The sequence below is a fragment of the Eubalaena glacialis genome, chromosome X (assembly GCF_028564815.1).
Source record: "Eubalaena glacialis isolate mEubGla1 chromosome X, mEubGla1.1.hap2.+ XY, whole genome shotgun sequence".
Classification (NCBI taxonomy): Eukaryota; Metazoa; Chordata; class Mammalia; order Artiodactyla; family Balaenidae; genus Eubalaena; species Eubalaena glacialis.
In genome coordinates, this window is record NC_083736.1 from 42,460,609 (window position 1) to 42,475,597 (window position 14,989).

The following is a 14,989-nucleotide window of genomic DNA, read 5'->3' on the forward strand; positions in this document are numbered from 1 at the left end:
AAGTCAAATGCTCTTACATTTGCTTTTAAAACTGACATTGCACAATATAAAGACTAAGGGTAAAATTCATGCTAACAATTTAAAATTTTAATTTTTCTTTACTTAGAACACCATTAAATAGCAGATAAAAAACACCATGACAAGTTGAGTGAGTGAGAGACTGTAGAAGAAAGGAAAAGCCTTTATGTTTTACCTTTAATGGCACTTTATTCCTGGTTTTTGAACAAATAGCCCCACATTTTCGTTTTGCACTGGGCCACACAAATTATGTCACTGGTCCTGAAAAATACATATACGTTTTATATTTTTATATATAAAATAACTTATATATTATATATATATATATATTAATCATGATATCATGCTTGATATACATGATATATATTAATCATGAGATCATACTGATATTTTCCATTCAAATTTAACATTATAAGGTTTTTCCAAAAGTTATTATATACATGTATTTATTTCCTATTATACTAAAGATTTTAGTTTTATATATAATTAACATAATTACTTATTTGCTTTATCTATAATACAAACATACACCTACATGAGTTTCAAAATTTCAATACCAATGTTACCACTAACAATAAAACTACAAAGTAACATTTAAGATTCTTTTCACTTCTTTTTGACTTCAGTACAGTTGAAATACTATGTTCATAAATTATTTGAAATAATTCTTGTCTCTGAGCAATTCTGTTACCTTTGATATAGAGTCAGGTTTATTCGTTTCTTTCCAATTTTAGGCTTTGCTTTGTCTTCTTTTTTATTTCATTGCATTTTTTGGAAGTTAAACATTTATATATTTCAAAAGTCAAGCTATATAAAAAGGCATACTCAGAGAAATCTCTCTCCAATTCCTATTCTCTCCTCTTCAGCCCCTCTCCAAGCTCTCTACAGGTAACTATTTCTATTAGTTTCTGGTATTTGGGGGGAGGGGAGAGCAAACATATACACATATTCTTACTTCCCTTCTTTCATATACAAAAGATAAAACACTATATACATGCTCTGCACATCTTTTTAGCAAAATAACCTCCATACCAGTACATAGTCATCTTCTCATTCTTTTTATACAATTGTATAATACTTCATTACGAGGCTATACCTTTGTTTATTCAATAGGTCCTTTATTGGTGGGCATTTCAGAGTTCCAGTCTTCATTATTAAACATAATGCCACAATAAATAACCTTGTGCATTTATTACTTCATAATTATAGAAGCATACCTACCAGGTAAATTCCTAGCAGTGAGATTGCTAAGTCAAGGGGTAAGTATAATTTTGTTAGATAAACCAAATTCCCTTCCTTGGGAATTGTACCATGTTGCACTCCCACCAGCAACGTATGAGAGTACTTGTTTCTTCACAGGCCTGTCAACAGTGTGTTCTGTCAAACTTGAGGATTTTAGCCAATGTGATTTTGGTAAAATGGTAACAGTGTAGTTTTAATTGGCATTCCTATTATTGTGAGTGAAAGTAAGCATCTTTTCAAATGTTCATTTGCATTTCTCTGCGAACTCTGCCATTTGACAATTTTTTCTATCAAGATTTTAGACTTTTTCATCTTCATTGTTAAGATCTCTTTATTTATTAGGGAAATTAATCTTTTGTCTGTCATATACATGTCAAATATTTTCTCCAGGTTTACATCTGATTACGATTATGTGTTTTTAACGTAAGAAAATGTATTAATCTTTTATTGATTGATTCTAAATGTTGAGTCAGTTCGAAAAGCTTTCTCTACTCCTATATTAAAAAGAAATACAAGGAACTTCTGGTTTGGGCCAAGATGGAGCGCCTCATTCCTCCCAGGGCTTTCCCCTTACAACTAAGAAATCCTGGCTGTAACACAACAAACAAGCTTAGGAAGACTCTGAAAGGTGGAAAGAAGTCAAACTTCCCAGAGACCTGAAACATGACAACGCAGGGGAGATCCCTGGGTTTCCTTATTGCCTCCCTTATATCCCAGACAGGGCCCGGTAGAAACCTCCAACCGAGAACTGCCAACAGGTACAGATAGAAGAAAAAGCTTCAAGAAAAGCTGGGTACCCCTAGTTGAGGGACCAGAAAAAGGATGGCAAAACAACAGAAAACTCTTTTGGCAATACCGGCACTACTCCAACCAACCAACAGAAAAAAAGCACCCCTCCTTATGTGGGATCTTCCAAGCCCCACTGGCAGAAGCAGGTGGTGTTCTAATTCCCCTGCAGGGGTACTGATGGGGCTGAGCAGAGAGCTGAGCTTCTATCCCTGTGCAAGGAAGCAGGCAGTGCTCTGATTCCCCCCCATAGGGTAGTATCAGCAGATCCAGCAGTGAGCTGAGCCTCCATCCCCACTGGGTAGTAAGAGAACTTAATGAGGCAGTGAGAAATGAAGCTAGTCAGTACTCTGGTCTCCCCCCATCCCAAGTGTTAGCAGGGCCCAGCAGTGGGGAACTAAGTATCCACCCCCATCTGGCATCAATGACACTGGACAAGGTGGTGCTAATCAGATCTAGTCAGCGCTACACCATCCACTATTCTCCTGCTTCTTGTGTCAGCATGGTCCAGTAGGAAGCTGAATCTCCACAGCAACCCAGTAGCAACAAGATCGAATAAGGTGGTGTGAAACAGGGCTAGCAGGCATTCCTTTTCTCTCCCGTCTGCTCCCATCAGCAGGTCCCAGTGGAGAGGTGGGCCTCCAGCACCACCCAACATTAATGATGAAGCTGAATGAGGTGGTGAGAGGTGAGCTAACCCAAACTTTGCTTTCTCCCTCCCCTAGTATCAGTGGGACCCAGTCAGGAGATGAACCTCCATCCCTACCAGGCATCAACAAGGCAGAAGGAGGTGGTGAGAGGTGGGGTTTGTTGGCATTCCACTTTCCCCTTCCTCTCCCTGTATGTTTGAGGGGCTCAGCACAAAGCCAAGCTACTGCCCCTACCCTGTAGCAAAAAAGCAGTGAGTCAACCCTTGGCTTTACCCCTCACTAATGTCAGTGGGAACCAGCGGGGAGCTGAGCTTACATCCACACTAGGAGGCAGTGAGATGTCATGAGTCAGTGCCCTGTTTTCACTGGGAAGGTGTCCATGGAGCCAAGGGGGGAGCTGAACTTCCAGCCCACATATCTAAAATATGGCAGTGGAGTCACTGCCTACTTTTGCTGGGGTAGTATCATCGGGCACCAGAGGGAAGCTGAACATATACACCACTCAGCCCTCCTGCTACAACTCAACCAGGGGACTGACTGTTTAAAAAAAAAAAAAATTAATAGGATCCAGAGTCTACTGATATAGCATCCAAAGTTTTCAGGATACAATCAAAAAGTCACTCATCATACCAGGAACCAGAAAATCACAACATGAATGAGAAAAGACCATCAACAGACACCAACATGGAAATGAATCAGATGATGGAATGATCTGACAAGAATTTTAAAGCAACCATCATAAAAATGCTTCAACAGGCAATTACAAATTCTCTTCAAACAAATGAAAAAATATAGAAAATATCAGCAAAGAAATACAAGTTATATGAGAAAACCAAATAGAGATTACAGAACTGAAAAATACAATAATAAAAAGAGTGGAGATGACAGAAGCAAAAATCTGTGAATTTGAGGACACATCAATAGAATTTTCCCAATCTGAACAACAAGAGAAAAAAATGAACAGTCTCACAGACTAATGGAGTAATAACAAAAGATCTAACATTTGTATCATGGGATAGCAGAAAAGAGAGAGAGAGAATGGAACTGAAAATGTTTTTGAGGAAATAATGGCTGAAAACTTCCCAAATGTGGTGAATTCAAGAAGACTCAAGAAACTGAGTGAAACTCAAACAGGGATAAACCTAACAAAATTCATGTCAAGACACAAAACTTCTGAAAAGTTTTGAAAACCGAAAAGTAAAAAAAAGAAATCATGAAAGCAGCCAGAGAGAAATAATGCATTACTTATAGTGGAATACCAATTTGAATCATAGGGTATTTCTCAAAGGAAACCATGGAGGCCAGCAGGAAATAGCACAATATTTTTCAAGTACTGAAAGAAAAGATCTGTCAATTGTGAATTATATATCAAGTGAAAATATCATTCAGGAATTAAGAGGAAGTAAAGGCATTCTTGGTCAAAGGAAACTAAGAGAATTTGTTACTAGCAAACCTACCTTTAAAGAATGGCTAAAGGAGGTTCTCTAAATAGCAAAGATGATAAGAGAAGAAGGCTTGGAACTTCAAAAAGGAAAGAAGAACATCAGAATGGGTAAAAACAAGAAATTAGAAATAGAAGAACAAAATAAACCCAAAGGAAGCAGAGGAAGGGAAAAAATAAAGATATGAGCAGAAATCAATGAAATTAAAAACGGGTACATAAGACAGAAAATCAATGAAACAGAAAGTTCTTCTTAAGAAATTGATAAAAACTGATAAACCTTTAGCAAGACTGACAAAGAGGAAAAAAGAGAGAAGACACATATCATCAATATAAGAAATAAAACATCAGATATCATTTCAGATCCTGAAGCCACTAAAAGGATAATAAAGGAATACTATGAACTGTATGCTCATAAATTTGAAAACTTAGAAGGGGACCAGTTCCTCCAAATCCACAAACTACCATACTCAACCTCAATAAAACAGGCAACCTAAATAGTCCTATAAGCACTGAAAAAAATGAATTTGTAATTAAAAAGCTCCTGAATGGTTTCACTGGAGAATTCTACCTAAAGAAGAATTAACACCAATTTTACACAATCTCTTCCAGAAAATAGCAGATGGGAACACTCTCCAACTCATTTTATGATGCTAATATTACCCAGATACCAAAACCAAAGACAGTACCAAAAAAAAGAAAAGAAAAAGAAAAACTATAGAACAATATCTCTCATGAACTTAAACACAAAAAGTCCTCAATAAAATATTAGCAAATCTAATCCAGCAATATATAAAAGTAATTATACACCATAACCAAGTGGGATTTATTCTAAGTGTGAAAGGCTGGTTCAACATTTGAATACCAGAATAGCTATAATAAAAGAAAATAGTACAAACACCTAATGTTTGCAAAGATGCGGAGAAACTGGATCACTCATACGTGGCTAGTGGGAATGGAAAATGGTACAGCCACTCTGATAAAGAGTGCAGCACTTTCTTAGAAAACTAAACATGGCTTACCATACAACCCAGAAATTGCACTATTTGGCATATATCCCAAAGAAATGAACACTTATGTTCATACAAATATCTGTATACAAATGTTCATATAAGCTTGTTTAATAATAATCTAAAACTGGAAATAACCCAAATGTCCTTCAGTGGGGGACTGGTTAAACAAACTGTGATACATCCATACCAATGGAACACCACTTAGCAATAAAAAGGAACAAACTGTCGATACAGCAACAGTTTGGATGGATCTCAAGGGAATTAGGCCGAGAGAAAAAAGCCAACCCCAAAAGGTCTCATACTACATGACTTTATCTATATAACATTCTTAAAATTATAAAATTATAGAAATGGAGACCAGATTAGTAGTGGCCATAGGTCAGGGATAAGGGAGGAGAGTGTGACTATAAAAGACAACATGAGGGATCCCTGTGGTGATACAACTGCTCTGTATCTTGACTGTATCCTGGTGTGTTAGTCTGCTCAGGCCTCCATAACAAAATACCATAGACTGGTGGTTTAAGCAACAGACATTTATTTCTCACAGTTCTGAAGGCTATGAAATCTAAAATCAAGGTCCTGACAGATTCAGTTTATTGTAAGGGCCCTCTTTCTGCCTTGCAAATGGCTACCTTCTTGCTGTATCCTGACATGGCCAAGAGAGAGAACTCTGGTGTCTCTTCCTCTTCTTATAAGGGTACTAATACCATCATGGGGGCCCCACTCTCATGACCTCATCTAAACCTAATTAACTCACAAAGGCCCTACCTCCAAATACTATCACATTAGGGGGTTAGGGCTTCAACATATGAATTTTGGGAGAGAACATTCAGTCCATAACAGGGTTTCTTTTTATTACTGTGATAAATTTTTATTATTGTGATAGCATGAAGTTTGCCATTCTGACCATTTTAAACAGCATAATTCAGTGGCATTAAGCACATTCACAGTGTGGTATAACCATCACTGCTATCTATTTCCAAAACTTTTCCATCACTCAAAACAAGAACTCTATAACCATTAAATAATAACTCCCCATTTCCCCCCTCAGCCCCTGGCAACTTCTATTCTACTTTCTGTCTCTATGAATCTGCCTGTTTGTACTATAGTTTTGCAAGATGTTATCATTGGGGAAAACTGCTAAAGGCTACACAGGATCTCTCTGTATTATTTCTTACAACTGTATATGAATCCACAATTATCCCAAAATTTTTAACAAGAAATTCATTCATGTTTTTGTCTATTATTTTTATTATTATTAAAATCTCTGATCCATTTACTAATTAACCTCTTAATCTCCTGAACTAGTGCTGCATCACATGGTGGCAACCACTCCTCTCCCCTAGTCAAACATGTGGCATGTGGCAACAACTCCTCTACCCTAGTCAAACCTTTTTACATTGGATCAAATAATTTTGGTCTTTTCAACTTCTCTCATGCCCACTTTCTACCTCTTAACCATTTTAGTGAATGTTCCAGAAGACAACATACTTTCAAGGAAAGACAGAAATTGGAACAGCCACAAAGTGAATACATAACACTAATAAGCAACTACAATGACGACAGCAGGAAAAACTACAATGATTTATTAACTGCTAGGAATTCTAGATAATTACAGCTGTCCCTTGGTATCCACAGGGGATTGGCTCCAGGACTCCCTGTGGACACCAAAATCCATGGATTCTCAAATCCATTATATAAAATGTCATGGCAGAGTATTTGCATATAACCTATGCACATCTTCCCGTATACTTTAAATCATCTCTAGATTACTTATAATACCTAATACAATATAAATGCTACGTAAATAGTTGCTGGCATGCAGCAAATTCAAGTTTTGCTTTTTGGAGCTTTCTGGAATTTTTTTCCCAAATATTTCTGATCCAGAGTTGGTTGAATCTGCAGATGTGAAACCTGTGGATATGGGGAGCCAAGTGTATATCATTTAATCTTTACATCAACATTGCAGGAAAAGCATTATTAGTGCAATTTTATATATGAGGAAATTTCATCTTGGAGAGGTTAACTAAGCCAAAATCACACCTTTATTAAAATGATGGAGAATGCAGGTACATTTGGCATAAGAGCTTATGCGCTTTCCTCTGTGAAGAACTGAATCGAATCCAGAAACTCTCATTTGGAAAGCGGCAGGACATTCAGTTGGCCTGGGTCTTTTCTTGTCCCAGGTCTCAGAAACAGAATACCAGACTCTAACCCTGTATTAGTTTGCTAGGGCTACCATAACAAAATACCACAAACTGGGTGACTCAACAACAGAAAGTAATATTCTCACAATTCTGGAAGCTAGAAGTCCAAGATCAAGATGTCAGTAGGTTTGGTGTCTCCTGAGGCCTCTCTCCTTGGCTTGTAAATGGCCTACTTCTCCCTGTGTCCTCACACGTTCTTTCCTCTGTGCATGCACGTGCCTGGTGTCTCTTTTTGTGTTCAAATTTTCCTTTGACACCAGTCAGATTGGATCAGGGCCCACCACAATGCCCTCATTCTAATTTAACCACCTTCGCAAAGGCCCTATCTCCAAATACAGTCACATTCCGAGGTACTGGGGGTTAGGGCTTCAACATGTGAATTTGGTGGGAGGGACACAAATTCAGCCCATAACAGGCCCTGAGACTGGATGCAGGTGGGGAGGAGAGAAAAAAGAAAGTTTAAAACCGAGATAAACATCTCCACAAAATCATGTGTTTCAAGTAGGTGCAATCCTTCTGTTCATTTACATTTCATCTAGCCCAGTGTCTTCTAAACTTCTTTTGACCGTACTCATGATAAAAAAATTTTTTAATACATTTTGCATTATGGCTCAATACATACGTATTTATTTTTATAAAACCAGACAAGAGTCACAAATTAATTCTGATCTTACTATTTGCAATGTATTCCAACATTTTCTATTTTGTTCTTTTGAATTAAAAGATTGCTAGTTGCCCCTCACTGAATTGATTTTAGGAACTGCTCTTCTTTATAACCTGCTGTTTGAAAATCAATGTTCTAATTTGTGCTGTCAGCAGTGATTGTTAAATTATTTTGTTCATTCTACCACTGCTCTTAAAGCCCGGATCCTGCTCTCTTACCACCCCACACATGTATTGGATCAATTGGATTTTGTTTTTTTCAAAGCCATGATCCACTTATTCATTAGTTTCATTTCGTAATTCCTTCATTTCTGTCAACTTCCCAGGGAACTGTGGGGCCATTTCCTCCGTAACAAATGGAAAATTGCCATCTAATGGTGGAAGGGAGACAGTGCAGGCCTACATTTAGCATCCTTCTTCCCTTTTTTTTTAAATCTCTGCTCTCCCCCCTTCCCCCTTTCTGATGCAATTTTCACAAATACTTAGCAGCATTTTAGTAGGGATTCTTTAAAAATCTTCCTGAAGTGATATTGCATTCTGTAAATTTAGCTACTCTTCACAGAAGTTTGAAGGTCCGGGTGCTAGATACAGCTCTGTCCTATACTAGCTGTGTGACCTTGAACATGCTACTTTACCTCTCTGAGTCTCAGTTGTCTTAACCAAAAAATGCCATGATAAAACATGCCCTGACAACTTTGTTGAGTTGTCTTGCAGTTCAACAAAGAAAATACAGCCTGTTTCTGCCCCTTCCCTGTCTGTCTATCCTCAACTCACCAGGCAGATCCTGTTAAAACTAAGTCAGATCATGTCACTCCCTGCTCAAAACCATCAACTGGTTTCTCAGAGTAAAACTCCAAGTCTTCACCATCACCTAAAAGGTCCTACATAATGTAATCTGCTTGGCCCCCTAACACCACTGGGTAGGGACATTGGAATGCCACTGCCTGCTTCCATAGGGCCAAGGAGGGGGGTTGGGTGGAAGGTCAGCTCCCTGTTTGGCCCCCCTGGAGTAAGGTGCGTATTATCAAAAAGATTTTCTGTTCTGGAAGGCCACCCTTTTCCTGTTCCTTTGGCTAGGGAAACTAGGCTTTTCTTGGAGCTTTTTGTTCCTTTTCTTTTTTTTTTTGTTTTTTTTTTTTTTTGCTCTGTGCCTGTTGGAAGTTCCAGATTGGAGGCTTCTGCAGCCATTGTCCAGAATGTAGAGGCAATAAGGAAGCCATGGAAACTCACTACCATGTTGTTCCTCAGGTCCTGAGGTCCCTGAACCATCTACCTTCTTCTTTCCACATTTCAGATTCTTCTTATGCTAGTTTGTGTACTATTTCCAGGGGTTTGTTTTTAAGTTGTAAGAGATAGGATGTGGTAGGAATGGGGCTACTCCATCTCGGACAGAACTGGAAGTGAATATTAGATTTGAGAGCCTCTGAAGAGGGCCCAGATGTGAAAAACATACAATGCTGTTTGTGCTACCTTAGAGGAACCCTTTCCACGTAGCACTTGAAGAACCACCTTCCCTACGAAAGACAGAGGAACTCTCACATATCTATCTTGCAGACACAACAAAACAGAAAAAAAAAAAAAAACCAAACAGGGCAACCAGCTAAGGTTGTAGAGGTTTTTCCCTGAAAAGAGACATCCCACTGAGGCAGTGAGTAGGACTGAAATCAGTTATATTCACCTTTCAAAACTCTGTGTCTTGGTGTGGGCAAACCCATGAGGAAGACATGCCATTTTGTAATTCATTTGCCAAGAAGGGGCACCAACTTGTATGCAGAAGGTGTTGTTATGGACTTGGAGGCACTAAACATACAAGTTATCTCTTCACTAGAGTACCTCCTTACTATAATAATGACCATTCTTCCTCTCTGTGCTTGTGAACTCAGAGCTTGGTATGTCTTTGGGTCTCTGGGGAAGAAGGGGGCCCTCTCCAGGCAGCTGTCCTCTTTCGGTTTTCTCATCGGTTAGGAACCTTTCCACTTTCCATCTTCTAAAAATTACTTAAAAGTTCTGGTCCACTGATGATATCCTTCTTTTTTCAGAGCTTTTATGGATGAATATTTTTAAAAATATCTATTTGGATGTTGCACTAGGATTTTGGAAAAAAGCAAGGCAAATACAAGTGTTGGTTTCTCATCTTGTGCTTGAAATCTGACAATGACCTAACAATGACATTTGAAAAATTTGTCCAGGATGTTTGTGTCCTATCAACCCTAAAATAATAAAAGATGCAATGAAATAAAGTAAAACACAAATTTACAATCTAACTAAAATCTCAACAGTATTGATATCAGAAGTTTGTAAAAGAGGAAACAATAGACAAAAGACTTTGTAACTTCATCTCATACCTCCTAGCAACTAAAATGAAGAAGAAAACCAAACATATAAATGACAGTAATACAATCTGAGAAAGTTTCCTAAATATATTATTACTATAATCTCAGTATCTCCTTACCTCTTCCTCCCTCCTTCTCACTACCCTTTCTTTCTACACACACATACACACACACACACAAACACACTCACTACAGTACTATGGCGTTTTAGTGAAAAGTTAACTATTTTTGTTTACAGAAAAAGCTTCCATTTTTTTTTTCATGTAAACTCAGATAATGGATTAGAAAATATTAAGTTCTTATTTGCATAGTTAAGAATTAACCTTACCCAAACAAAAGTCTGGCTTGTGTCCATGGCTCCAGGGAGGTAATGTTTAAGTCCTTAGTAGTCCCACCTGATGAGTGTCTTTGTTTTACTTGGTGGCGGGGGGAGCCTTGGACCACACCAGATACTCTAACAATGTGATTTATGGTGGGGCTTTGGGTCATGTGGTATCAGCTCCCCTCTGGAGGAGCTGGAAACTAAGATTGGCCACACAGGCAGTCACCTGTGTCTATGTGACTGAGCCTCAATAAAATCTCTGGACACCAAGGCTCAGGTGAGCTTCCCTGGTTGATAATAATCTGTGTGTATTGTTACACATCATTGCTGAGAGGAGTTAGCTTTGTCCACGACTCTCCTGGGAGAGGACAGTTGGAAGCTTCTCACTTGGAACTCTCCTGGACCCTGTCCTATGCACCTCTTCCCTTTGCTGATTTTAATCTGTATCCTGTCACTGTAATAAACCATAACTATGAGCTTAACAGCTTTTTTTGAGTTCTGTGAGTTCTTATAGTGAATTGAACTTAAGGGTGGGGTTAGGGTCCCTCTGACAACAATACCAAATATTGTCAAAGACAGAGTAACAGGAATCTCATTTATTGCTGGTGGAAATGCAAAGTGGTACAGCCACTTTGGAAGACAATTTGGCAGTTTCTTATAAATATAAACTCATATAATAGACTTATCATATGATCCAGCAATTCTGCTCTTAAGTATTTACCCAAGTGAACTGAAAGACTATACTCACACCAAAACACCTGTATGCTAATGTTTAGAGTAATTTTATTCATAATCACTCCAAACTGGAAACAACCAGGATGTCTGTTAAAACACAACTGTCAAAAAAAACCACAAAAAAACAAAAAAAACTATGTTATATCTATGCAATGGAATACTAGTTGGCAATAAAAAGAACATACTTGATTCATGCAACAATGTGGATGAATCATAAATGTATTTTTATAAGTGAAAAAAGCCATATACAAAAGGCTATGTATTGTATGATTCTATCTATATGACATTCTGCAAAAGGTAAAACTATAGGGATGGAAAACAGATCAGTAGTTGCCAGAGGTTGGGGTAGAAGACAAGTTAACTACAAATGGATTGCACAGGAAAATTTTTCTGTTATGGGACTGACTCTTCAGTATGGTACTAGAGTGTTGGATACATGATTCTATGCATTTGTAAAAACCCATAGAATTTTACAAAACAAAAAGTAAACTTTATGCAATTAAAAAAAGTCAACCAAGATATCAGGGCATCCCAGGATGGAATGAAACATGTGACAAATGAATTTCAGTATATTACAAATGCATGACATGACTTCACTGAAGGCTGTGAGAGAAAAAAAGCCAACCTCATTAATTTTTAAAAAAATAAACTTATTTTTGAATAATTTTAGATTTACAGAAAAGTTACAAAGATAGTACAGACTTCCTTATTCAATTTTCTCTATTGTCAACATCTCTCATTTTCATGGTACATTTGTCAACTAAGAAACCAACATTAGTACATTACTATTAACCAAACTGTAGACTTTATTTGGATGTCACCAGTTTTTCTATTAACATTCTCTTTTCTGTTCCAGGATCCAATCCAGGATACCACATTGCATTTAGTTATGTCTCCCCAGTCTCTTCTGGTCTTTGACAGTTTCTCAGTCTTTCCTTGTTTTCCATGACCTTCACACTCTTGAGGAATACTGGCCTTATATCCAGTAGAATGTCCCTCAATCTGAGTTTGTCTGATGTTTTTCTCAGGATTATACTGGTGTTATTAGTTTTGGGGAAGAATACCACAGAGGTGAAGTGCCTTTCTCATCACATCATATCAGGTGGTATATATTATCAACTTCACTTATTACTGATGATGTCAACCTTCACATCACTTGGTTAATGTAGTGTTTGCCACGTCTCTCCACTGTAGAGTTACTATTTTTCCTTTTCCCTACTTTACTTTGGATATGAGCCACTAAGTCTAGCCCACCCTCAGAGGGAATATCAACCTATATTATTTGGAATTCGTTTGTAAGCAAGACTTGTCTCTCCTCCCCCATTTATCCATTTATTCAAGCATTTCTGATTAACTTGTGAAAACAGTGTTTTCACTGAACAGTCTAAGGCTAAATACAAAAAGAACTGTACATAAACACTGTATTCTAGTTGATAATTTTGTTTCTCACAGCAACAATTCTAAAACTACTTTACATTATTATTGTTGAACAAATAAGTAAGCAAATTGTGGTAATAGGACCCAGATTTCTCCCTGTCAGAGAAAGAACTTACAAATAAGCAAGTGGGATAAGCTAGAATAAATCCAGAGGTGCTGGGGTGCTAGATTAGAATCAGAAATATCAGTATGAATACAGGTAGGTAGGTAAGTGGGAAGGTAGGTAGATAGATATTTATAGATAGATTGATACAGAATTATAGATATTTGTGTATACAGGAGTTAGTATACATACATATATTTCCTTTCTCTGTCTGCTGAGAGGGTCTAGAAGCAATGACATCTCAGTACCAATGAGCACTCCCAGTGCCCAGATCTTGGTTTTTAAATACTACTCTCTAATAAAAGGAACTCGGGTTCCCTGGAGAAATGGCTGAATCTAAGGATGGAATACACTACTTATGTACAGTAATACACTGATATCCATATTATTACATGACATATTTTAAATATTGGCAACTAATTACATAATTGAAAAAAATCTGTATGCAAGCCATTGGTGTAGGGGCCAAACACCTCTAGCAGCTGAATAGAGCCTATGGGTCAGAGCCGTTGTGTATTGTTGTGTAGGCTATGTACTGCAAAACCCTATAGGCACCATTCATGTAGAACACAACATAAACAGTACCCTTAGGGTCGGGCAGTGTATAATGATACAAGTGCTACACCATGGGGTCAGCGGTTTGCAATGTTTGCTTGATCTCCTTCACCAAATTTGTGCCAACATCACTGCCAGGACTTCGAGTTCCTCTATAATATGGACCTTTTCCAGCCAAATATCCCTCTACTGAATGTTCCTTAATCTGTCTTACATCCTAAAGGGACCACATGCTCATCAATCAGTTTGTTCAGGCTTTTCTCACACCCTTCTTGGTTCATGCTGCTCTCCCTACTCCTTTCCTTATTTCTTTCCCTACCAACTCCATCTCCACTTGAATACTACCTGTTTATCTTCTCCCAAGGAGCCTCAATTAACTGTGACCTCATCACCCTTTGAAGCTTTCTAAAAAGAAAAGAGTCATTTTTGGCATTTGTCCTATTCTTCCTCTTATAATATAAATCTGAGTTCAGGATTCTTATTCATCATTTTGTCCCAAAGTAGGGCCTCCATATAATAGTTGTGCAGGCTATGCATCCTGCTCTATGTAGATGCGCCCTCTGGAGCTGTGCAGTGTACAGTCTGCCCAACTCTATGGAGCAGTCCTGCAATATTAATGCTTTCCACATAAGTGTCTTGTAAATGGCTATTTAGTTGAAATAGAAACATAAACTTCATAGTTCTATAGGAGTAAGTTATAGAATATATAAAATACGTTGATTTTTTTGCTCATGTACAGGAAAGATGGCTGCATAAAGTAAGTTTTTACTATCAAATTTTTAAAAACATTTAGCTCCTAAGGATCTCTAGATGTGAAAATTCAAAAGCCTTTTTCAACTCTCTAGAGGTACCATTTATAATTGAGTGTGTATGCAAGCACCCAACTGTGATGGAATTTTTCATTCTTAATCACCACCACAACAAAAACAATAATGTTTATTTGTCTACAGTGACTTCCCCTTCTCCATCTGGCTAACTTCTTCTCATCTTTCAAGACTCAATGTCTCCATCGACAGATAAATGGATAAAGAAGATGTCATGTATATATACACAATGGAATATTACTCAACCATAAAAAAAAGAATGAAATAATGCCATTTGCAGCAACATGGATGGACCTAGAGATTTATCATACTAAGTGAAGTAAGTCAGACAGAGAAAGACAAATATCGTATATCACTTATGCGTGGAATCTAAAAAAATGATACAAATGAACTTACATACAAAACAGAAATAGATTCACAGACATAGAAAACAAACTTATGGTTACCAAAGGGGAAAGGTGGGGGAGGGATAAATTGGGAGTTTTGGATTAACAAATATACACTACTATATTTAAAATAGGTAAACAACAAGGGCCTACTGTATAGCACAGGGAACTATATTCAATATCTTGTTATAACCTATAATGGAAAAGAATATATATGTGTAACTGAATCATTTTGCTGTACACTTGAAACTAACACAACACTGTAAATTAACTA

At 37.5% G+C, this 14,989-nt stretch overlaps 1 protein-coding gene across 1 annotated transcript in view; it reads right to left on the minus strand.

The window, feature by feature from the left end:
- LOC133081771 (uncharacterized) overlaps positions 1-14,989 on the minus strand; it is a 136,268-nt gene that overhangs the window by 57,442 nt on the left and 63,837 nt on the right. Inside the window, exon 5 of the mRNA XM_061178135.1 lies at positions 194-279. Coding sequence (XP_061034118.1) covers positions 207-279 — 73 coding nt within the window. The 3' untranslated portion in view covers positions 194-206. The remainder of the gene's footprint in view (positions 1-193; positions 280-14,989) is intronic.